We start from the raw sequence: 27,199 nt of genomic DNA on the forward strand, positions 1-27,199 counted from the left end.
GTCTATGTTCACACCACAACTAATTTTTTTTCTCTGATCAGACATACATGCGCAGTTTTAATTAAAAGCTTTATACAAGTCTTGTGTAGTATAGATACAACATTGAAAATTTGTATATGCATTATTTCATTCATACAGAAAAAAGAACCAAATCTTGTCTGAATGTGATAACAATAGTGATGGTATTGATTTACATACGCTATAATATAAGGGCTATAAAAGATAAATACCCAACGATATAAGATTGAACTGAACCTGTATAACTGTATCCCGACCGCAGTAAACGAAATTTGAGTGTTTGTTTAAGTCACGCTCTACTGACTTGAAAAGGTGGCGTAGTATATATAACTTTCTGCAAAAAACTATGTACAAAAAACTATGTATTACTTTATGAATCCAGTCATGCCTTAGAGTTTTTGTGTCTGATCATGTTTCTAACGTTCTGAATGCTAGGTTGTAAATATCGCGATATTTGTCAATACCTCATTGTAAACCTCAAACTGATCAGTTTGTGTTAATCTTTCCACAATCAAGATCTTCGTTCTTTTTTATATCCAGTCTGTTTGCAAAGAAATATATAAAAAATACCTGTGTGACTTAGTAACCTTGCCTTTCGTAAACGAGAGGAATTTGATTGCATATGCATTTCTAGAGAAAAAGCATATAAGGCAAAAACATTGATAATATAGTTGGATCCTTCAAAAAAGAAACAACACTTAATAATTGTTACGAAAAAATGTCGTGCGTATGAAGCTTTTTATGGAGTTAACTTCGTCGCTCAAAACCGAATATTTGAATGACAGGGATGAATAAAAATTGAAACAATTTAAGATCCATATGCTCTATATGATCCAAAGGACTTAAATGTTTGCAAACACTTTCTAAGATCAACTTTACCTGAAACCTTAGTTTCTTAATAAATTCTAAATGTACAAATTTTAGAAAGTTTTTTTTTTATAAATTATTGTTGAGCCAGACTGAGTGGTACCACCACCAGCAGCGATATCGACTTAGTGATGAACAAAAAATAACTCCTTATAAATATATGCATTCAAAGCGCTGGAATTACCATTGCCTATATATCAGTATTACTGAGGAAAAAAGAAGAATTTAAATTCACTTCTCAATTTTAAACTTGATAAAACACGAATATATCAAATTAATTTGCAATGACTCAGATGAAATTGTCAGTAACATCAAAATAGTTAGGTCTTAAGTCAGAAATCTGATGTTCAGTGGGTTTTGTTTTTTGATGTGGTTAATAAGTGTTTCTCGTTTCTCTTTTTTTAATAGATCAGACCGTTGTTTTTCCTATTTCAATGGTTTGATACTAGTCATTTTGAGGCCTTCATTAATAGCTTGTTGTTCGATGTGAGCCAATATTTCCCCTTGACGGCCGTACTTTGACCTATAATGGTTTACGTTTTACAAATTTTCTTAGATGGACATGCAGTTTTCTCATTGGCACTCAAACAACATCTTCTCCTAACCACATGTACATATGTTGTAGTTTTCGAAAAAAAATAACACAAAATTATCCATTGCAATCAAATAAACACTAACAGTGATGTGTTCTTATAAATTCTTAAATATCAATTAAAACACAAAAAAGAACGCATATTCGAACTATGTCTTGTGCAACAAGTGTTGCTCTCAACTTTAACTCTTTAAATGATATTATACCGAGTAACTTTCAAGTGACACTAACTGACAGACTATTCAAATTCGTTTTTAAACATATAAAGGCGGAAGTCCTGTATATTTATGTTTGTTTGAAGTTTACACTGTATTGTTACTTACAACAAGATGCCGTAAAATTCCCTGCATTTATCATAATTTTCAATACTTTTACATACCGAAATTATGTAAAACTTTCTTTTGCCATTAACAATTATATATCTTGGTGCAAATTCGGGCCACCTTTTCGTGCTAACGTCCTCAATGTGTATCCAATACATTTTTTATGTTTATAAGTCAAATTTTTATTTTCAAAGGAATTTCATTTTTCCCGAAAAAAATTTGAAAGTCAAAATCATAAACAAACGTTGAAGCAGAGATAAAAACGATTAAAAGTAAAGCAAAACACAGCGTCCAAAACACCCAAATTAGCATGTCCCTGGACTGCTTGTTCAACATTCATACTCTAAAATATCGTAAAAATGTAGAAATTAATGTTATTTTTACTTAATATAAGTTCTTTAATAATTCAAAAGTATGTTTAGAGCCAACATATTTTAATAAACAGTTTTTAACATAGGATTTTTAATTTCAGAAGGTGTGCCCCTAGCTGACAAAATGTCCACTACGAAACGAAGTCATTCAAATTTGCTAATAAACAGTTTGATAAAATCAATGTAATTTTTGTTTCCAAGAGATATAAACATTAGGGTCTTACAAAAGAAGTGGTGCTTTTATAACGGCAATAAATTGTTGGTAAGAAAAATTGAGCTGATCAAATGAACCAGAGTGATACACAGGCACTTGTCTCAGAATAAAATAAGTTCTATATACCTTAAATATTGCACTTGTCTCAGAAAAAAAATTTCCTATAAACCTTAATTAAGGTATTAATTTAGGTATATAGGAAATTTTTTTTCTAAGACAAGTGCTTGTGGAGTGATACCATATTTTTGTTAACGTCCACTACGAAACGGGTCAAATTTCCTTCAGTATTTTTAAATTTATGAAAAAATTATCAGTGTACAGCTTAATACATATGCTTTGATGAATACAAACAGTCTTGTTACTATTGCAATATAGGGATTGTGGGGGGGGGGGGGGAAACAGGTGAATATGTTCGCTAAAAAACGATCACCTACGAAACAAGTATGGAGGAAAAACATTTCGTAGAGGACGCTACCACTACCATGCAGTCTTTTTTTTACTCTTTTTTTAAATTATATTCGTGTAAAACAAATAACAAGGGTTAGTTTCGTGTAATTTTTATTATGTTTTTATTAACATAGAATAGGGTTGATGTCAACTACGAAACTTTTTGTCAATTACGTAACGGTTTTGTCAACTACGAAACGCATAAAAATGTCCACTACGTAACATGAGTTGTACCTTCATATAATATGTGAAGTTCTGTTTAATCTTTATCGATAAAAAATGGTTCTCCAATTCAGAAAAAAATGAGATTTTCTAGCATGTAAAGTAAACAAACTGGAATGATCTATAAGAAACATTTTAAATTGCAAATTGCAGTTTCAAATTATGAAAATAATATCACTTTAAAGATTATTTTAAATTGCACATTTTGTTTACAAACAGGTCTATAATAGAGGTTTTCAAAATAACCCTTGAAATTAAATTTTAGACAAGTTTATTTTCCATATTTTTAGGTCTCAAAGGTACGCTTTTCTTGAAAAACACCCATATAATAGCAATAGGTATTACTTCCATGCTCTTTTCGTTGCTTAATTGGCTACTGCAATAATCATTATTGATACTTGATAAAACTGTTTTGCTTTAATTTTAATTCAAATTTAATTTAAATCTAAATTTAAATTTTATTTTAATTCTAATTCTAATTCTAATTTTAATTTTAATTTTAATTTTAATTTTAATTTTAATTTTAATTTTAATTTTTAATTTTAATATAATAATTTCAATTTTTAGTTTCAATTTAAATTTAAATTCTTGGTTATAAATTGTTTTAACTGTTATTTTTTTAATTTCAATTTTTGATTTTAATATTAATTTTGAATTTTTAATTTTTTAATTCAATTTTAATTCTTGATTATAAATTGTCACTTTTAATTTTTATTTCAATTTTCAATCCTTAATTTCCATTTTTTTTTTTTTTTTTTTTTTGTTATTTACTTTTATTTTTTTACTTACTTAAGGTTAAAACGCTCTATTCTTTACATCTTTTTTTTTCGTTTAATTTGTTGTATAAACTGCGTGAAAATTCGTCAAAGTTTTTAGAAAGCTCGTCGCACTTCCGACATGTTCGGATGACCTTCTTACTATTTCCGAAATCGTTTCTAATATTACATGAATCCGGAAGTATGTTGTTGTAAAAAGCGCTGAATATTTGAGTGACAACAATATGTGTTTTCCTTTGTTAGGGTGTTTAGTGGATGTCCTCCCATATATATGTGTTGTCACGGTACCCGTTTACGGCTCATTTTGTGGAATTGACCTTATTTTACGCGTGTCAATCCTGTTTTATGCGTATGCATTGATAACTCAGTATGGTCCGAACTTTTTGGTAAGAACCTGCATCATAACATGTGTACACAAAATATTATCACTGAATGAATACTTGCATAGTTTTCATATATCTACAAAGATCAAGAACTTGATGAGATCATTCAATAAATTCAACAACACAATATTGATGAAAAAGAATTTTTAATACCTATAGATACAGATATTTCTTCATAAACATGTATTGATTTTCAAAATCAGATCACTGTCACAGTTTTCAGCATCTAACTACATGTCTAATATATCATGAATGATCTAACAGATCTTAGACCCAGAGATTAACTTGTTCACTCAAGTTTTAGAGATAGCCAATTTGATCCTTTTGATGATTTTCTGTCGTGACAAAGACAAACTCAGTTCGGGAAAGGTACAAATTTGCTAACGTATACGAATTCGTTAACGTTAATAAAGGACAAGGTACGATAAGCATCAGAGAATGGCCCCCTTATTTCGTTCAAATTAAATGTGACTTGCCATTAATTATAATACATTATTTTTAAAGTTTAAACCCTATATTTTTGTAAACACCAATAGATTTTTCAACTTCCGCTCATATTATTCATGCTCTGTTGCTGTAAAGTCCTCAGGATTCGCGAAAAGGGCAAAAAATGGCAGTTTCCTAACCTTTTTCTGCATTTTAAACTATGAGTGTACCTACGACCCACGATCATATTTATACCAGACATTCCTTGAACATAAATGTTGATGCAGTTCAAATATTTTAGTGGGTCGTAAGTACGCTCATAGTTAAAAAATTCAAAAAGTGACAAAAAATCGTCGAAGTTTTCAATGAATCATCGAAAATTTTAACCAAACTGCGGACCGGAGATGATTTCCGGTATTTACTGGATCCGACGACGGCAATGTTTTCATGCTACGCTATAATAATGGCTAGTTTCTTCAGGACGAAAAAAAAAAACATACATGTATTTGAGACAGGAAAACAGGATATTCCTGTATTCATTATTTTTGAATTTAAAGTGACATTTTACCAGACCGTGGAAATTTGACCCAAAATTAGACGGAACTGTGACAAACTTCAGAGAAATTCTGGGAACATAATTGTGAATGAATGTAATCACTGGTTCATAATCAAAAAGTGCATATTTACGGTTTTTGTTTCATAATTGACGAAATCGTCGCCCTGGAATGTTTTAATCTCCGTTGACACTTTTGTGGAAAGTGCTTTCTTTCACGTCCGCATTTCTACCAAGTATGGCATGCCAAGTTAACATTTTAGACAATCATTTAATATAAATACAGCCTGATGGCAAAAATAAACTACAGAACTGTGAATTTTAACATACATTGTAATTCATATGACATAAGAAGACACAATGTGACAATTTTAATTAGTTAATTGCGTAAGTGTAACAATAATCAAGATTAAACAAAACTATCCAACACTTTTATGATCTAAATTATGTATCTTGAGTTATTTTTTGGTCATCATGGGTGTTGAATTTATTGGACTTATTATTTGTAACCCGCTTTCCCGTTGTTCGATCTTGACGACAACGCGTGCTACTTCGTATTTCTTGTTTGCATATATCATTCTCTACATATCTTTCCGTTAAAATTTTCATGCATAAAGTATTTGTCACTGGACGGTCAGAAAACAACATTCAATCAATCATATATCTTCTAAAATAACAGCACTACATGAATAATGAATTTAAACATATTCAAAAGAAAAAAGGTTCTTTTATTTTGTAATCAGATATTTACACGTCAAAGAAAATAAAATAACTATTGAATATGAAAGGAATAAAACGCATCATAATTAAAGATATCTTGCTTGTAAGACTCCGATCCAACTAGTCTTTGTTCTTACCCCTTAATGCCAATTGATAAACGGAAATCAGCAAATACTAATTTTTAAGTCTTAGATTTGACCAGGCCGGTGTCAGAACCCACGATATCAGGCGTTTTAATTCATTTATAATATGTATTTAAGGTGGTATGGGAGTCTAAAATAAAAATGATAGAATTTGTTCATACTTTGCCAAAACGTAGTATCTATTGATATATGTTGAAAAATATAATAAAAATGATAGGTCACCGCGCATTTTCTCAAGCTACAGGATGTGACAAAATGACACATTTTGTATGGATTATACAGGAAAAAACACCATTTTGTGATTAGAAACTAAACACAATGATAGAATTGATAAATACTTAAGGAAAAGATAGCTTTCAGACAATGCTTTGAGAATATCAAAAGAAAAGATAGGGTCACCGTACATTTTTCCTGGCTAAAATACAAAATAGGAAAATTCCATGTAGAATCCTTCAGAAAATGCACTGTTTTAGAGTTACTTCACCTTAAAATGCCAATTCAATTTTATTTTTAAACAAACAAAAATAATTGATCTTTGCAAAAATATTAATATTTATAAGTTATATTCTTATAAATTGGTTCTTTTGAATGAAAATTCACATTAAATATCTGCATTCCTGCATCAAATTTTGCTAGCTTGATAGAAAATATGGACCTTTGGTTCTCTGTTTTTTACAATCCAAGATGGTGGAAGACACCCATACCATCTTAATTGTACAATGAATTAATAAAAGGGTGCATACTGTAAGAATCCATCTTATATGAATCCGCGCTTAAACATACACATCCACCCAAAAGAAATAACTTTTGCAACATATATAGAAATAAGAAGATGTGGTATGAGTGCCAATGATACTACTCTCCTTCCAGGACACAACATGTACAAAGTAACAATTATAGGTCAAAGTACGACCTTTAACACAGAGCTCTGGCTTACACCGACCAGCAAGCTATCAAGGACACACAAGTGACTAATGTAGCAATTCAAACAGGAAAACCAACAGTTTAATCTTTATATAAAAAAAACTAGAAACGAGGAACACGTATGAACTACAACAACCAAATGAACAGGTTCCTTACTAGTTGCAAACAAACGCAGCATGTGTAAACGTTTAAACGGGCGACAACCTTCACCCTTACCAAAACTTATATACTCTGCATCGGAACTAAACACATTTATTCTAAAAACAGTTGTTGGCATGACACGGGTTATGTTCTTCTCATATATGTTATGATGGTATGATACTAAACCCCTAACGGGAAGGATTGTGCCTGATGTTCATATGATGAAATCATAATCTTTCAGTCAGTTTAGTTCAATTTCAATTTCAATTTCAATATTTTATTGGAAAGAGCACAATAGAGGCGTGATCCAAATACAGACAATTATAATATTAAAACAACATATAAATGAAATAAAGATTCATGTAACAAGTCATGAGCCAATTCTATGTATACAAATACATTATAGACTGATATTGATACCATAGACTTATATTTCAGTATTATTATAGATTTTCGTATATTTACTTAAAACACACAATACAAGATATTTATATATATATATATATGTATATGCACAAACTACTGTAAAAGATTATTATCTGATGAAACGGTATGGTGGTCTCTCAAATCAAGAGCTTCTTCAATATACATACAAATAGATTTTAATTCCTTTTCAGACATAGGATTTAACATTTTGGTAAAATTTTCATCCAAATTATTTGAATTAATATCATTTATTTTATATTTAGATCTAATGTTTTTATATTGCGGACATTCAATCAAGAAATGAATCTCATTTTCAATTTTTTCTGTGCAAAATTTACAAAATCTCTCATTAGATGGTATTTTTGGTCTTGCATACCTCCCAGTTTCTATTGCTAATGAGTGTGCACTTATTCTTAATTTAGTGAGTTTTTTTCTAAGGTATTTAGGAATATTAAAATTTAAATATTCTTGTTGTTTAAATTTAGTATAAATTTTACTAAAAAATAAAAGTTTACCACAGTTTCCATCTTTTATCTTAGAAAGTTCAAAAATAATTTTATTTTTGTAAAAATCTTCTAGTTTCTGTTTGAAATTAATATTACAATGCTTGTTAAAGGATATTCCAATATATTTCATTAATTCAGATAGTTTATAAGACCATGAATTTTCTTTATTTGTGAGAGTTTTGTCCACTTCAAAAGCAGCTTTGAGAATTTCATGCGGACCACCAGACCGTTCACCAATATTACTGAGACGCTCATAATATTTAAACATAAGTTGATAACATTTAATGCTAATGGGTAAAGTGCCCAATTCACACCGCACTGCTAGATTGGAAGACTTTCCATGAACCCCAAGTATGTTTTTAAATATGGAGTTTTGTGTTTTTTCTAATTTACTTTTGTCTAATGCTTCAAAATTTGGTTTGAATTCTGATATCCATACTTCTGATCCATAAGTTAAAATAGGAGTTATCATTGAATTAAAAAGCTGGAGCCAAGTCTTAACAGACAAATTTTCACTATATGGTAGTTTTGACTTCAATGCAAAATATGCTTTTTTAGCTTTATCTGAGAGGCTTGACACTGCCTGTATAAATTTTCCAGAGCTATGAAAATCAACTCCTAAGTATTTATAACAATCAACAATTTCAATTGCATTAGAGCTGTAATAAAAGTAAAAGTTTTCTTTATTTGCTTTAATTTTAGAGAAAATTATAATTTTTGTTTTCTTAAGGTTCACGTCCAGTTTCCATTCAGTACTATATTTTTGTAAAGAATCAAGAGAGTTCTGGAGACCATCTGCAGATTCTGATATCAACAATAAATCATCTGCATACAATAAATGGTTCACTTTTTGACCATTTAAATTAACTGCACTAGTTAAGTTTGTATCTAAGTATTTTCCTATGTCATCAACAAATATATTAAATAAAGTTGGACTTAAACTGTCACCTTGTTTGACACCCTGATTAGCAAGAAAAGGCTTGGTAAACATATTTTGATATTTACATGAATATAAGGTATTAGAGTACATGTCATGCAGTATATTATAAAATTTGCCTTGTATTCCTTTATTTTGTAATTTTAAGAACAGAGCTGATCTCCAGACACTGTCGAAAGCCTTTTTAAAATCTACAAAACACACATATAGTTTCTTTTTACATTTAAACAAATATTTGTTTATTATTGTTTTTAAGATAAAGACATGATCTACAGTTCTGTAATTTTTTCTAAAACCACCTTGATTTGAAGATAATAAATTATGTGTTTCAAGAAAATCACTAAGTCGTTTTTGTAAAATGGATGTAAAGACTTTACCAAGACAGCTTGTAATGCTTATACCTCTATAGTTCCCACAATCAGATGGGTCACCAGATTTATAAATTGATGTCAATAGAGAAATGTTCCAAATTTTTGGGAATTTTTCTGAGTTAAGTATCTTATTAAAAAGTTTTGTTAAAAGTAAAACTAGTGTGTTTGACCCCACCTTTAGAAATTCATTAATTATTAAATCAGGACCTCCAGATTGAAGTCTGGAGCTGGCATGTCAGTTAACTGCTAGTAGTCTGTTGTTATTTATGTATTATTGTCATTTTGTTTATTTTCTTTGGTTACATCTTCTGACATCAGACTCGGATTTCTCTTGAACTGAATTTTAATGTGCGTATTGTTATGCGTTTACTTTACTACATTGGTTAGAGGTATAGGGGGAGGGTTGAGATCTCACAAACATGTTTAACCCCGCCGCATTTTTGCGCCTGTCCCAAGTCAGGAGCCTCTGGCCTTTGTTAGTCTTGTATTATTTTAATTTTAGTTTCTTGTGTACAATTTGGAAATTAGTATGGCGTTCATTATCACTGGACTAGTATATATTTGTTTAGGGGCCAGCTGAAGGACACCTCCGGGTGCGGGAATTTCTCGCTACATTGAAGACCTGTTGGTGACCCTCTGCTGTTGTTTTTTATTTGGGCGGGTTGTTGTCTCTTTGACACATTCCCCATTTCCATTCTCAATTTTATCTTATTAGTAACTTGCATGTCCAATTATAACTGTAGTTCATTTTGGTAAACAAATTACAAATTTTTAAAATACAAAACCAAAACGAAAAACTACACAAAGGCAAATTAATCACATACATGCATTTTACATGATATTTCACAAATCATTTGACACTGACAGGAAAGTGAAACCATTTTTCGTCATTGCCAGTATCCACATCATAATTACAGATAACAAAAATGTTTCATAGATATAGGAAGATGTGGTGTGAGTGCCAATGATACAACTCTCCATCCAAATAACAATTTTTAAAAGTAAACCATTATAGGTCAATGTACGGCCTTTAGCACGGGGCCTTGGCTCACACCGAACAACAAGCTATAAAGGGCCCCAAAATTATTACTGTAAAACCATTCAAACCATAGTCCATTTCATCGTGAAAGAAACATCAGTTTAGTCTGTACTCAGTTTTCACTTGTCTTTGTCAATTTTCCCTGGCTTCCAAGATGAAATGAATGGATACATTATGTTAAACATAACTCTTCTTCTTCTTTTTCGGAATTTTATTCTCATACACTCTTGTCCGGGTCTACACTTATTTAGTTTTTGTCGAGCCTGCAACTTTTGTTGCAGAAAGCTCGACATAGGGATAGTGATCCGGCGGCGGCTACGGCGGCTACGGCGGCGGCGTTAGCTCACTACTTAAAAAGTTTTATATTTTAGAAGGTGGAAGACCTGGATGCTTCATACTTTGTATACAGATGCTTCATGTTACGAGGTTTCCGGCAGTCACATGTCCAATGTCCTTGACCTCATTTTCATGGTTCAGTGACCACTTGAAAAAAAAGTTCAAATTTTTTGTAATGTTGAATTCTCTCTTATTATAAGTAATAGGATAACTATATTTGATATGTGCGTACCTTGCAAGGTCCTCGTGTCTGTCAGACAGTTTTCACTTGACCTCGACCTAATTTCATGGATCAGTGAACAAGGTTAAGTTTTGGTGGTCAAGTCCATATCTCAGATACTATAAGCAATAGGGTTAGTATATTCGGTGTATGGAAGGACTGTAAGGTGTACATGTCCAACTGGCAGGTGTCATCTGACCTTGACCTCATTTTCATGGTTCAGTGGTTATAGTTAAATTTTTGTGTTTTGGTCTGTTTTTCTCATACCATATGCAATAGATCTACTATATTTGTTGTATGGAATGATTGTTAAGTGTACATGTCTAGCGGGCAGATGTCATGTGACCTTGACCTCATTTTCATGGTTCAGTGGTCAAAGTTAAGTTTTTGAGTTTTGGTCTTTTTATCTAATGCTATATATGCCATAGGTCAACTATATTTGGTGTATGGAAATATTTTATGATCTTTATGTCAGTCGAGCAGGTTTTATTTAACTGTGACCTCATTTTCACGGTTCATTGCACAGTGTTAAGTTTTTGTGTTTTGGTCTATTTTTCTTAAACTATAAGTAATGTGTCAACTATATATGTTGTATAGAAGCATTGTTAGCTGTACCTGTCTACCTGGCATGGTTCATCTGACCTGGACCTCTTTTTCAAGGTTCATTGGTCTTTGTTTAGTTATCTTGGTTAATGTTAAGTTTATGTGACAGTTGTAATAAAGCTTAGCTTTATACTTAGGACTATCAACATAATATCAATGATTAGTATAGAAGGCGAGACATTTCAGCGTGTGCACTCTTGTTATACATTGACTTATGATATTTACCGTTGATCTCAAGGTCCAATTAATTGACCTTTAACTTTCATGGTTAATTGATTGTCCAACCCTTAAACCATATATGATCTTACAGGCTATGTCATTTTCTTTACTGCACAATATGGTTAATTTCTTAGGCCAATTAATGCCTGGTTAATAACTTCAAAAATGATTTATATCCCCCCTTTTTGCCTTGATAATTCGTTCCTAATTCACCATAGGTTTTGTATCCATGCAGAGGACACATTCACATTCCAACCCGTACATCATATAATTCGTAATTGCCTGGATTAGACATTTTATTCCACACAATGTCTGTATGTGGTACAAGTCACGTCTCTTTCATTCCATTAACTGTTAAGTATCTTTAAAAGCTGTTCAAACTCATCTCAAATTATTAAATCCTAGATATTCTTGTTTTCATGAAAAGACCTTCACATTGAAACAAATGTGTTGTAGTGGTCTACAATTTAAAAAAAAAATGTTTTCTGTTGCTAAGCAAGATGTGGGATTCTATACTCGATATAGAATTCTTTAAAATAACTAAGTTCATACTTCAAAAAATATAAATAACCTATTATTGCATGTTTGATATGCACTTGTTATGTAGCTTAGTAGTTGATCAGTGTGTAACCTACAATTGAACTAAGTTTTCATTTCTTACTAAACATGTTCACAAACAAACAATCTTCATTGCACTCAATTTAATTTGTTCAATAAAATGACTAATTGATTTGTAGTTGGCTTTAATTCAAACATGTTTTGATGTTGCTAAGCAACACTTGTATTGCTATGCTCAATACGGAATTTGTAAAGAATATAAAAAGATGTATATGAAAAAATATTGGAATGAAACATGAAATGGAAAGAAAAAATCTTCAAACAACTGCTTAATTCATACTTAAGAGGGACAAGCACCATTTTTTAACCGTTGCTAGGCAATATTTATGTTTCCAAGGTTGTTTTTAAGCATATAATAAACAAAATCAAAGGGTAATTTCATTTGTGACTTCAAGTTCTTCTTGGACAAACAATATTATTTGCAAATATTTAAATTTTTACTGATAAAGCAATTAATATGTGATAATTTTCATTCTTAATAAAAACCGTTGCTAGGCAACCTTCCTTTCACCGGAACACAATAAAATCATTATTTTTTCAAGTGTCTACACTAAGACCATCATGGATATCAATATAAAGTTATTTGGAGAGGGGGCCAAAAATAGCCCTTATCATACCTTGTCCTTTGTTAGCACCAATAGAACCAATGCTATATGCATATAAAACTATTGATTTTGTGAATATAACATAAGATAAATTCTTAAAATAAGATTTGAATCAAATTTCTTTAGAAACAACTCATAAAATTTGCTTAGTTAATTGAATTGTCAATAGTTAACAAATTCGTTAACTTCCTGTTAACGAATTTGTTAACGTTGGCAAAATGTATGCATTTAAAACAAAATCAAACAGCGTATCACATTGTTTCTGTTGAAAAATAACAGCACTATAAAAAATATGTACATTACTAAGATTGAAAGTCCATGCCATAGTTAACCTTTCAGATTTTTAGTATGTTAACGAATTCCTTTCACCTGAACTAACATTATAATATATGTTCCTTCCAACACAGGCAACACAAGCAACAATACTAGCATAAAATAATCAATAACAAAATTTATCCAAGAAGAACTTATATTCTTACCTAACATGCCTAAAGACAGTTTTGTGTCCAAATTAATTGATAAATGTCAAAACTCACACTGTGACATTGATGTCATTTGCAAGTACTTCTGGAAATTGCAAAATGTCAACATAATTTTCCATATCTGAATGCAACTTTTAAAAAGCCCCTTTGTCTTATAAAACCTTACAGTGGATCAGTTGAAAACAAACTTGGTAGTGATTGTAATGCGTTAAATATTTAGCATCTGAGGCTGTGTTCACATTGACCTAAATTCGGTGTTGTGTTAGTGTAACTCTCACGTAAACTAAACAGAATTGTGTTCCCATTGATAAAACTCGATGTTTACATGTAGTTTAAATCATGATTTGTCTACACACAGTCGATACTCAATGTAGGCCTTGTGTAGGTTAAGTGAACACAAAACTAGGCATTTAGGACATTATTTTAACCGTGTTTGAATAAAATTGATAATTTCAACAATTATTAATAAAGTTCTTTACAGGGGGGATATCTGCGAACGTTTAAAAAAAAATCTGAAAATATTTAACACTATAATGTATGGGGAAACTCTTGATTCAGAATATTTATTTTTATCATCTGTATGATCAGATTATTTTTATCCAATTGGGGATCAAAATATTTCCATCCCCCCTTTTTGAAGTCAAATGGTCGTTCCCTTACTGCTAGAAAAGTTGTCCGAAAACTTTGCATTCAGTTCTACATAATGAACATTTAGATGACATATAGTTTACAAGTGTGAACAAATCTTATGTACATGTACAGGTAATTAAACAAGGTGTATAGATGTGAACAAATTTAATGTGAAACCAGTGTCCATTACATTAAACTAATTGTAAACATGTTTACTGTACACAGCGTTTGGTGTGAACACGGCCTGATATATACAGAAGATTTAAAATTAACACTTAATACTTGTGCCCCAAAAAAAGTCTACAGCACACTAATTCTCTCAAAACTTGTGTTTGAAAGATATACTTTCTTGTACATAGAACATGTAGAAAGAGAAAAAAATATATGCCTGTTTCCTGTTGCCAAGACAAATAAATCCAGGTCGGTAGGTAGGGATTATTTTTTTTCATCTGAACAACAAGCTATAAAGAGCCCCAAAATTACTAGTGTAAAACCTTTCAAATGGGAAAACCAACGGTCGGTCTAATCTATATAATAAAATATACTTATAAACTTACTCAAATTGTTCATCGTTTGTTTTACCCAAACTACAGATGTTGGCCCAAAATTTTTCAAACATTCCATATTATGCCACATCCTTGCTTTATTATTCATGTTATTTTTCAGCGTTACATATTGCCATACTTGAATCTAAGTCTGTTGGTATTGACATTGATATATCTTCCAATAAATCTGGTACCCTACCCTTTAGTATGGCTCTATGATAAAGTACTATGGGTAACAGAGCCAGCACTTATGATAGCAGAGATTGTTTTGGCCTTGAACTTTGTGATGCATTGTAGTCAGAGAGTGATTGAAAAGATGGAAGAAGATGATTCTAATGTATGGAAGGTAAATAAGCCTGTTGATTACTTGTAACTAAGTACAGGTAAAAAAAGACTGTGCATTACTTGTAAAGTTCTATTTACATTCTCATTCACATAAATTCAAGTTATACCTGTTGGAATACATTGTATAAAAAGAGTGGCGAAAAGTACCATAAACTGACAAAGCCATTGGCTAAAAAACATAAAAAACAAAAAAACAAACAGACAAAAAATTGTGACTTAGATGGTGAGTTGTCTTATTAGCACTCATACCTGTAGTGTTGTTCATGTTATTACAAACCTGGTAAATAGTAACTCTGTAGGTCACATTAGTGAAAAGGGAATGAGATTGTAAATAAATAAATGTTATACCAGACTGATTGAGTAATGGTTGTTTAACATTGAGTGGCAAATATTTTATTTGACAACCCTTCTTCATCATGTTCATGGAGTTATTGAGCCTGAAATGGTGATATTCACTTTTTTATTTATTTTGGAAAGGAGTAGGTCCGGTAAGAGCCCTTTTTGGCCCCAAAATATAGCAGTTTTACAAAATTGTTAAAATGTAAACTTTTAGTTATTTATTGGAAAGTAATATAGTTCTGCTACATAAATATTGGCTGTTTTTGGCAATACAATGCACATATATTGAGTACTAGCACCATTAAGTCATGCTAAATTACTGAAATCATCAAAATTCAAGCATTTTAGTTAAATTTTAGACGGTTTCCATGTAAAATGAAAGTGGCCGCATCCGTGTTCATCCAAAATATTAAAATGGAAGTTGTATTTGATGATAATACATAACATATATAAAGATTGAGGATGAACAGGATTGCAGCCACTTTCGTTTTTGACAAAAACCATCTGAAAAGTGACATTTTTTCGCATATATTTGGTAGATTTTTCATATTTTAGCTTGATTCAGATTGTTTTTTATGACTAAATGAGTTAAAATCTTTCACAAAAAATAATTGAATCAAATGAAATAGACACTTAAGTGTTTAAAAAGTGGTCAAAATCTTTCATCAAATGAAACTGAAATTTGAGGCCAAAATCGGTCCTTACCGGACCTTCTCCTTTGGCTTTTATCTATAAATATATATATGTATACAGTAGAACCCAGGTGTTCGTGTGGTCTAGCGGGATGGCTGCAGTGCAGGTGATTTGGTGTCACGATATCACAGTAGCATGGGTTCAAATCCCAGCGAGGGAAGAACCAAAAATTAGCGAAAGCAAATTTACAGATCTAACGTTGTTGGGTTGATGTTTAGACGAGTTGTATGTATACATGTATATATAAACATGAAAATTTTCATTTTGTCTTTGTTAACATGAGTTAATCTCTATTTCTTTTATTGTAGATTCTGACGATAGTTTTTTCTTCCTTGTGTTATGCACTGACAGCTTCAGCTTCATGGGACATTTATCTAGAAGGTACCAAAGGTCAAATGCTGTAAGTGTGTTTTGAATAAGTAGGATAATAGCATATTAAGGGAGATATTTTTGTACATTTATTGTAATGGAGTCTTGTCTGTAAGCAAAATAAGTGAAGCAAAACTAAAGCAATTTTGTTGTCAACTGTGTCAAAATGCTTAAAGTTTGTAAGATAGTTGTAACACAAATGAAACTTTTAACTGTTTTTGTCTCGCTTGGTGGAGTCAAAAAGCTAGACAGAGGTATGCAGTTTCTGGCAGCAGCGACAGCGGCATGAACAATGAATTAGTTTGTGATTAGGTCTAGTTTATGGTGAACCAATAGTGGTAGGTCAAAGATATTTGGTATGCAGTTGTATTAATATAGGCAAATCTCATTACCATGCAGATTATTAGGCCTTGCCCCCTCAGTTATGGTCTTTTGACTTTGAAATTTTGCTTATTTTTCATATATTAGTTTGTGATTAAGTCAGTTTATGGGGAACCATAAGTAAATTATAATTGGTATGCATTTGTATTAATATTGGCATATCTCATTTCCATGAAGATTATTTGACACCTACCTCTCAGTCATGGTCTATTGACTTCGGAACTTTTGCTTAATTTTCATATATATCAGTTTGTGATTACGTTGGTTTATGCCATTATGGGGAATCACTGGTGGTAGGTCATTGATATTTGGTATGCAGTTGTATTAGCATTGGCACATCTCATTTCCATGAAGATTATTTAACTCTGCTCCCTCGGTAAGGGTTTATGACTTTGAAATTTTTCTTACTTTACATGTACTAGTTTGTTTAAAGGGAACCACTTATGATAAGTAACTATTCAAAGTCAATGAACCATAACTGAAGGTTCATGGCTAATAAATCACCCTGTGCATTCTAAATACCAATGGTATTTAGTATACACATGGAGATATTTTAGTCATGAACCTTCAGTTATGGTTTATTGACTTTGAATATTTGCAAAACATACATGTTAAAGTGTTGCTATTTTAATTTCAACATTTGCATCATCCAAATTACAAAAAATCAAGACATATCTCTGTGATAACAGTTTATTAAGTAATCTAAAATGTTAGAAAATTGCCATAAAAAAAATGTTGTATTTATCTTTTAAATCTTTCAAGTATGATCCGCATTTTTAGCTCACCGGGCCCGAAGGGCCAAGTGAGCTTTTCTCATCACTTGGCGTCCATCGTCCGGCGTTAACTTTTACAAAAATCTTCTCCTCTGAAACTATTGGGCCAAATTAATCCAAACTTGGCCACAATCATCATTGATGTATCTAGTTTAAATTTTGTGTTTTGTTAGCCGGCCAACCAACCAAGATGGCCGCCATGGCTAAAAATAGAACATAGGGGTAAAATGCAGTTTTTAGCTTATAACTCAAAAACCAAAGCATTTAGAGCAAATCTGACATGGGGTAAAATTGTTTATCTGGTCTAGATCTATCTGCCCTGAAATTTTTAGATGAAACAGACAACCCATTGTTGGGTTGCTGCCCCTAAATTGGTAATTTTAAGGATATTTTACTGTTTTTGGTTATTATCTTGAATGTTATTATAGATGGAAATAAACTGTAAACAGCAATAATGTTCAGCAAAGTAAGATTTACAAATAAGTCAACATGACCAAAATGGTCAGTTGACCCCTTTAGGAGTTATTGCCCTTTATAGTCAATTTTTAACCTTTTTTCGTAAATCTCCATGATCTTTTACAAAAATCTTCTCCTCTGAAACTACCGGGCCAAATTAATCCAAACTTGGCCACAATCATCAATGATGTATCTAGTTTAAAATTTGTGTTTTGTTACCCGGCCAACCAACCAAGATGGCCGCCATGGCTAAAAATAGAACATAGGGGTAAAATGCAGTTTTTGGCTTATAAATCAAAAACCAAAGCATTTAGAGCAAATCTGACATGGAGTAAAATTGTTTATCTGGTCACGATTTATCTGCCCTGAAATTTTTAGATGAATCAGACAACCCATTGTTGGGTTGCTGCCCCTAAATTGGTAATTTTAAGGAAATTTGACTATTTTTGGTTATTGTCTTGAATATTATTATAGATGGAGATAAACTGTAAACAGCAATAATGTTCAGCAAAGTAAGATTTACAAATAAGTCAACATGACCAAAATGGTCAGTTGACCCCTTTAGGAGTTATTGCCCTTTATAGTCAATTTTTAACCTTTTTTCGTAAATCTCCATAATCTTTTACAAAAATCTTCTCCTCTGAAACTATTGGGCCAAATTAATCTAAACTTGGCCACAATCATCATTGATGTATCTAGTTTATAAATTGTGTTTTTTTACCCGACCAACCAACCAAGATGGCCGCCATGGCTAAAAATAGAACATGGAGGTTAAATGCAGTTTTTGGTTATTACTCAAAAACCAAAGCATTTAGAGCAAATCTGACAATGGGTAAAATTGTTTATCTGGTCAAGATTTATCTGCCCTGAAATATTTAGATGAATAGGACAACTCGTTGTTAGGTTGCTGCCCCTAAATTGGTAATTTTAAGGAAATTTTGCTGTTTTGGGTTATTATCTTGAATATTATTATAGATAGAGATAAACTGTAAACAGCAATAATGTACAGCAATTTAAGACTCAAAAATAAGTCAAAATGACCAAAATGGTCAATTCACCCCCTAAGAAGTTATTGTTTTATAAGTTTATAATCAATTTTTAAATTTTTCATAAAATTTGTAAATTTTTACTAACATTTTCCACTGAAACCACACGGACAAGTTCATTTCGATAGAGATAATTGTAAGCAGCAAGAATGTTCAGTAAAGTAAGATGTACAAACACATCACAATCACCTAAACACAATTTTGTCATGAACTGTCTGCTTCCTTTGTTTAATTCACATATACCAAGGTGAGCGACACAGGCTCTTTAGAGCCTCTAGTTCTACATGTGATAAATATGTCCTTTGTCTTGAGACAGTGGGTCTAACATATGTGTAGGGGACTCACCTACATGAGTTAAATGTCACCTGACAAAATATTATTGACACCTGATCTGAGCTTTATTAAACTTAAAAAACTAAATTTGTTGTATTTACGTGTGGCACTGATAGTTCTCTAAATAACCATTAAACTTGAAGCAAGTGAATTAATATATAAAAAAAATAACAAGTGTTTTAAAAACTTTGCTGGCATGAGCACTGCTTGAATCATGCCTCTTCATTGCACACAAAGGCAGCCATTTTTCACGGTCAATGAATTCACAATAAACATGATGAAATAACTCTACATATTCTATAAATAGATTATCACAATTGCACTGATTCACAGTGAATGACTACACTAGAAAAACAATGATTGTTTTACTTAATCTGTTTATGTGTACTGCATTAAGATGATGAGAAGAGTTATTTTATCTAGTTCATACATGTTTGCTGTTTATCTATTAATACATATATATATAACTTATTTCATGTGTTGTTCTAAACAGGGGACAACTGTACAACAGATTTATTCATTGAATTGCCAGTGAAGTTGATACATGGCTAAAAGCACATATTATATTCATAATTACTCTAAATATTAGCACATAAATGTTAAATCTACAAATTGCATCCCTGCAAATTTTTGGAAGCAAATTTTGTTCTTCCCTCACCAAGATTATAGCTCATGTTATTGAGAAATCAACACAAATCCGCCTGTACTGTGTCCATTGCACTTGACCAATTGGCCAGTTCACTGGTGGTGGTTGATTGAGTGATGAACACAGTGCAAGCGGTGTTGTCTCAATTTCCAAATAGCATGAGATCGAATGCAGACAAGGGGAGAACGAAAATATGCTTAAAAAAATTTGAAGATTAACAATGTTGTACTGAAAATTTTAGGAGTTATAACTAATTTTTTGTATACTTTTATATTTCGTTTCTGTTGATAAGTAGAAAGTTTCTGTATACTTTCAGGTTGTTATTTGTTGTTTTGATTCTCTGTCTTACAATGCACAACATGATGTGGATGTCACAAGAAGGTATATAGTTCTTGTCAATATTGGAATTTAAAGCAAAAGCACAACAACCAAAAAGGGGGGGGGGGGGTCTTATCCTGAATTCACACTGAAATAAATGCAAAATCCTGAATTAAGAAAAGAATGTGACCATTCACATGTCAAGATATAATTGAATTTCAAAATCCTGAATTCCAAACAAATCAACTGACTATTACCAAATTACCCTAGTCAAAAAAATACTGGACAGTACAATTAAGTTTAATCAACTGATTCCTCCTGGGAAAGAAGATATACAATGTACAAAGCTAAACAACAACAATAAAAAAAAAACTGGTACAGGGTACCAGATGGGCAATAAAAATAATGTTATGAACACTAGCTTAGTTAGAAAAAAAATGTACATTTAGAGTTTGCAAAGGGAAAAGGAAGTTTCAATAGATTAAACAGAACATGATTTTAAGGATTACTATATATTTATATGCATTTATAAATTTCAACATGAGAAATTATTACTATTGTAATGTTGTCCACATTTGCAGCTAATAAACAAGGTTATAAACAGAATAGTTTAAATCAAACAGTTACATTTCTCACTGTCTTTTGCAAGGTGTTTGATTAAAAACATTTTAAACTGTAGTTTTCACAAAACTTCCATTTATAGATATAAGCTTGGTATGGTTGGTTGTCTTTCAGACCAGGTTTTCTCATAATACACTATCTGATATATAATACAAGGTATTTTTTTATGTATCATATATTTTTTTGTTTCAGGATTTCTCTGTGATGTTGCCTTTTCAACACTATGTTCTATATCAGTATTGTATGCTATGAAGGAAGAGACTTCACTGATAAACCATCCACTACGTACACCTGATACCTGGCTACAGTAAGTCGACAACAGTTAGCTCCCCTTTTAATATGTATTTTTTAAATTTAATTTTGCATTTGAAGTGGTCAAAGCAAAATCAATTTAAATGCAAAATATTCTTGAAATATATCACTGATCAGTTTATTTATTGTTTTGAAAAATATTTTTACTGAAAGAGTGTAAAATGTATTTAGGAATACAAAATTGACATTGTACCAGGACATTTAGCAAAAAAACAAATAATCAATCATAGATATTGCACAAAACAAGTACACAAATGTGAATACAGTAAAAAATATTGCCACAGACTTTATTTATTCCAAAACAAACCTCGAATACTTAAACATGAATAATTGATTACAATCAAATTGATTAAAAAAAAATACACATATGTTTTTTTGCTAATGGTCCAGGGGAGACAACTGCATGATTTTTTTCAATTTTTTTCAAAGTCTATACTAATTTTTAGTGTTTCTTTGAAAGAACAGGAGTGTGATTTATTTCAGATGTTATGTTTTACTCTACCTCATTATTATTTGATGTTATTAATTTGTTCATTGAAGATCTAGACCTATAAATATTTGCATATTTAGTGACTCAAACAAAATTGATAGAAATATTTTCTTTTTTTTTTTCAGATATGACAGTAGAAAATCATTATATAGTATTGGATTCTATATACTCAACAGTACAATGGGTAAGTCTTTGAATCAAGTTAGCCACCAATGGGTCTGCAATGCAGTGAGAAACTCCTCCATATGGAGGTGTGCTTCAGCTGGTCCCGTAACAAAAAATTATACTAGTTCAGTGATAATGGACATCATACTAAACTCCAAAATATACACAAGAAACTAAAATTAAAAATCATACTAGACTAACAAAGGCTAGAAGCTCCTGACTTGGGACAGGCACAAAAAATGTGGCTTGGTTACTTGTTGTTTGAGATCTCAACCCTCCCCTTATACCTCTAGCCAATGTAGAAAAAACAACAAACACACAACAATACGCACAGTAAAACTCGGTTCAAAAGGAGTCCAAGTCCGATGTCAGAATATGTAACAAAAGAAACTAAAAAAAATGACAATGATACATAAATTAATAAAGGACTACTAGCAGTTACTGACATATATATATTCTTCTATTTCAGATAATGCAGGCCTTGCTTTAGAATTTCTGATGAAATTTTTACGACCATTTTTCTTGGTAACTCTAGGAGTAAGATTATACAGTATTTTATATATAATAGAAAAAGTATATGATAAATTTGTTCATGATGTAAGTATATTTTATTTACATAATTTACTGTAATCATATTAAATATGTCAATGTAATAATGTTTGATATGTGTAACAACCCTTATATGGGGACGAAGTCCCCTATTACAGTAGAAAATTCAATAAAAAAAAAAAAAAAATCGGGGAAAATTTCCCGAATTTTTCATTGTACTAATGAACTCAAAATCGTTCAATTTTTTTTTGTCGCGTTTTTGAATTTCTGGATCGACGCAGAAATCTACTTCCGTTTCCGGTCTTGTTTACATGAGACTTTGAATAAAATGTATATTTATCAGTCTTTTAAAAAAAAGGATCTAATACTAATTCATTTAAAAAAAATGTTTGTTATTAAAAAAACGTTACCTGATGACAGCGTTTCTTTGTTTACATTGAATATGACGTCATAACTTAAATAACGTCACAACTAAAATCCCTAACAACAGAATCAAAATCGGAAGCGTTACGGTATTTCCGTTTCTCTTTTTAACATTGTTGATTTTTAAAAAAAATCATAGACTTCGTTCCGATTCACAGGTAATTCCTGCATCATATTAAAAAAAACACATCAAAACTCATATCATCTGTTTCCTATACATAAAAAAACAGTCCTATAAAAATTATCATAATCACAAAATAAGATACCCATGTACAGTTGTTGCCCTGACATATACAAATAATTGCAAATGAAAATGATATTCTTTAAATTCTTTTAAGCAAATGAAAAGCTGTGTGTATTAAGACATAACCAGTGTAAAAAAAAATATAAAAATAACAAACTCTGAGAAAAATTCATAGCAAAAAGACGTTTATCAAATGGCATAAGCAAAAGCTCAAACACATTGAACAAATGGAAGACGAATGTCATAATCCTGACTTGGTACAGGCTTTTTCTCCTTGTTAAATACTGTCAAGTGAGCTATTGTTGTTTACATTCTTTAATCCATTTAATGCATGTCAGGAGGACAATTATTTTTTTTTAACCTTTAGATATTGAAAACACAAATTTGAGATATGGATGTAAAAGTAGTTTTAAGAGTCAAGTGTTAAAACCAAAAAAAACATGTCATGGCTAATCTAGGGGAGACAATCCAAATTAAAAAAAAATGATCTCATTTCCTTGTAATTAAAATTCAGTTTGAGGGTAAAGATTTTCCATATTTATATTATTATAACCCTAATTTCTAAATGGGTGGTCTGTTTGTATTTCTGCCTGTCAGTTCTTCCCTTGTGATCCACTTTTATATCAGGAACTGCTCCTGAACTGCGTAACAGAACTACATTATATGTAAAAGTTTTACAGAAACTCATTTCATATCTTTATCTGAATGACTTTAAGGGTTTACTTTGGGATGACAGGGACTGAGAAATTTCTGCACATTTCACATTTTGTATCAACAACAAGTCCTATTACAACTTTCTGGCAATCTTAACCATATGAAGCTATTGTGCAACTTGGCCGCCTATTTGCCAATGAAACAACTCTTCACAAGAGACCAAATGAAACAGGAATTAACATAACTATAGGTCACAGTATGGCCTACTACAACAATGAGTAAAACCTAGGCCATGTTGTGTACACAAAGAATGATCCTTCAAATATTTATTTTGAAGATAAGATTTCTTTTTCAAAATCTAATTACTGGTTTTTCTTATTTTTTTCTTCAAAGTATTACCCAGAATACAGCAGATTCTAATGCTATAAATTGAAACTCTTTATTTGCAGGATGAAGATATTTTGGAAGAATTCGATGAAGAAAAACTATCTCAACTGTACAGATCTCCATTGACTATAAAACTTTCAGTAATATTCATGTTTACACAAATGACCGTCAATCTTTTTTACGAAACACGTGGAATTTCTACAGTTTCTGCATGGCCATTTACATACATCAGTGACTACTATCCTAAAGACATAGTATTTAGCAGGGTTATACAAATTATTGTGGTAAATATATTTTATATTTGGAGATTGTACTACTCAGATGATTGGACATGGAGCGAATGGTTCTCATCCTCATTGTAAAAATTTGATAACGATATCTGAATCCTGTAAGTGTTTTAATGGATGAAACATAAGATCTGTATAGAATGAATGATATTGTTGTGAGTTTGGTTTGAAATAGGAAGGTCTAAACCTTGTGTTTTCAGAACAGGAATGAGACTGAAGACTTGGAAGATGAAGAAGGGACTTAATTGTTTATTATCTACTGCCTAACACATTGCAAGGGATATGGAAATAATTGCTTCCCTCTGTTTATCAAAGTGTCTGTCTGTTTGGTCTTGTTAGAAAGTTGAATCCTATTTGGAAGGTTGTATTACTATCTTCCCATTAATACCAATTCCAAATTTGTCTAAGCACTGTCAAAAATTTGAGCCTTGTTGGGATCTAAAATTGAAGCAGACGAGCTGCCATGTTGGATTTTCAATGTTGGCAACTTTTTTTTTTTTAAATTGACAAATTTAAATGAAAAGATAACAATGTATTTGCATGCATTTTCAAATGTATGAAAATAACTAAACAAAAAAAAGGTGCTTATCAAGAAGAAGAAATTCAGTATTATTTAAAGTATTGGGAATTTCTGTCATGGTAGTACATGTATTGACGATATAAGGCAATATTTCACATGTTGTGCAGAAACTCCAGTATGGGTTGATTAATGTATTACAAGGTTACTTCATGTTCCATTTTATTTTTTGGAAAAATTTCAATATGCATTTGAAGGTTGAATCTATTGTTTCTTTCACACCTCTTTATATAGTTTATGTGATTCTAAACTCTGATAGTGCCAGAGGTGGTTTTTTTTTATGATATTTTCCTCTCAAATATAACATGTATAATGTTATACAATATACTTTGTTAAATTTTATTGTCCTTTGCTCAAAGTATTGAAAATAAGGTATATATACAATATACATTGTATCAAGGGATCAGAAAAATGGACAATGACATAAATGGAAATCAAGAGGACTGTATAGTGAAGTATTGCATTCATGGACCAAAGTTTATATGCAGCTTTTCTAATAATGTATTTTGTGAATTATACTCTTTTATATAATATTTTTGTTTAGTTATACAATAATTATGCATTAAAATATACACTGCTGGTTGTAACTGTAATTGATAACCCTTAATTCAAGTATTATAAAAGAGGGTTTTTTATTTATTTATTTTTTTTATTTTTAATGGCATCTTGCATTTTTTTATTCTTTTTATTTGTTATAAATTTTTTTGTTTTGTTTGTTTGTCATTGTTCACATTTCCATATTTATGCTTCAGATCTGCATCTTTCCAATTCTTATTTTATTATTATCATAGTTTGAAAATAACATGCATAATTTTGAACTTTTATTTAAGGTTAGAACAAGATCTATATTTTGCTTACTTTTAATTTTAAGATTATTTAGGAAGATTTATTCACTTACTTTAGATCTCAGATTATATGGGTGTTTTAATTTTGCTTTAATTATTTGTTCATTTTGTTGTTTTGTTTGAAGTTTTTTTCTATTCCTTATCATTATGATGTGTCTATTCAGTAGAAAAAATAAAATTATGTTAAAATCCTATACTTTACATGTATAAGATATTGGGGCAATACTTATATCAGAGTGAAACACTTTTAATAGACTATTTTCATATTACTGACAGATATATATATCTCCGTCTGTCTTCATCTGTTTTGATGGGGGTTAAGAACTTTACATACATGACATAAGGGACTATTCATTTTCCATACTACCTAGATGTTCAGTTTCATGAATCTGTCCAATATATCTGTCCTTTTTTTTATGATTATAGTATAATAATAAGAAGATTTGGTGTAATTGCCATTGAGACAAAACTCGCCACCAAATCCACCAAATACCAAATAACATAAAAGTTAACAGCTTGTCTGTTCTTAGTCATATTGTAATATTGGTGTATTGTCCCTCTGGAACCTTCCCTTTCTTGCACATGCAGTCTCAATTAATTTGTTTCATTTCCTAAATCTTGTTATTAAATCTCCAGTCATACATAAAATACATGCCTTCTTTCTTCATTGTAAGTTTACATTTTCTGCCATTTGTCTCATGATTGGCAAATTTTGACAACTTTTGCAAAGTGCATTATTTAGATTCCAATTATTGAAATGCAATAATAAAGGCCCACGGTTGTAGTTTTGGCCTATTCTTCTGTGTTCTGTAAACCCCATCCAGACCCTCATTGCAGAATATCACTGGCATTCCCTTGAAAATTTACATCACAAGACAAAATAGCTTACACCACAAACCAAAGGTCATTGTTTTACAAAGTCAATAGGTCAAATGTTGCAAAATACTGAGTCAAATATTGCAGAATCTCAAATAGCTATAAGAATAAAAATCTATGCAATTAAGATTTATGCAATAAAGATCTATGCAATAAATTTAAGATCTATGCAATAAAGATTTATGTTAAAAGAAAAATTATATACCATTTGTATATGTCGAATTATATGACTATTGTGTTGTTTATTATTCATGTTATCATGGTTATTAGGATTTATATTTGAGTCCATGTTTTATTGCTTATTTTTTTTACAATTTTTCTAAATAAATTGATAAACAGTAATTTGATTTTTTTTTAAGATCCACCCAATATTGTTCATTAATAAGTTTGTCTGTTTGTCTATCCTGAATCAT

At 30.9% G+C, this 27,199-nt stretch overlaps 1 protein-coding gene across 1 annotated transcript; it reads left to right on the forward strand.

The window, feature by feature from the left end:
* Nucleotides 1-4,023: 4,023 nt before the first annotated feature.
* On the forward strand, nucleotides 4,024-25,219 carry LOC143076230 (uncharacterized). Its single transcript, XM_076251946.1, has 8 exons — nucleotides 4,024-4,216; nucleotides 14,779-15,003; nucleotides 16,343-16,434; nucleotides 20,355-20,419; nucleotides 21,170-21,284; nucleotides 21,905-21,963; nucleotides 22,414-22,541; nucleotides 24,264-25,219. Exons 1-8 carry the CDS (start codon nucleotides 4,055-4,057, stop codon nucleotides 24,561-24,563), a joined length of 1,146 nt encoding a protein of 381 aa, XP_076108061.1. The 5' UTR covers nucleotides 4,024-4,054; the 3' UTR covers nucleotides 24,564-25,219.
* Nucleotides 25,220-27,199: the final 1,980 nt, after the last annotated feature.

This window comes from Mytilus galloprovincialis, chromosome 5, assembly GCF_965363235.1.
Source record: "Mytilus galloprovincialis chromosome 5, xbMytGall1.hap1.1, whole genome shotgun sequence".
NCBI lineage: Eukaryota > Metazoa > Mollusca > Bivalvia > Mytilida > Mytilidae > Mytilus > Mytilus galloprovincialis.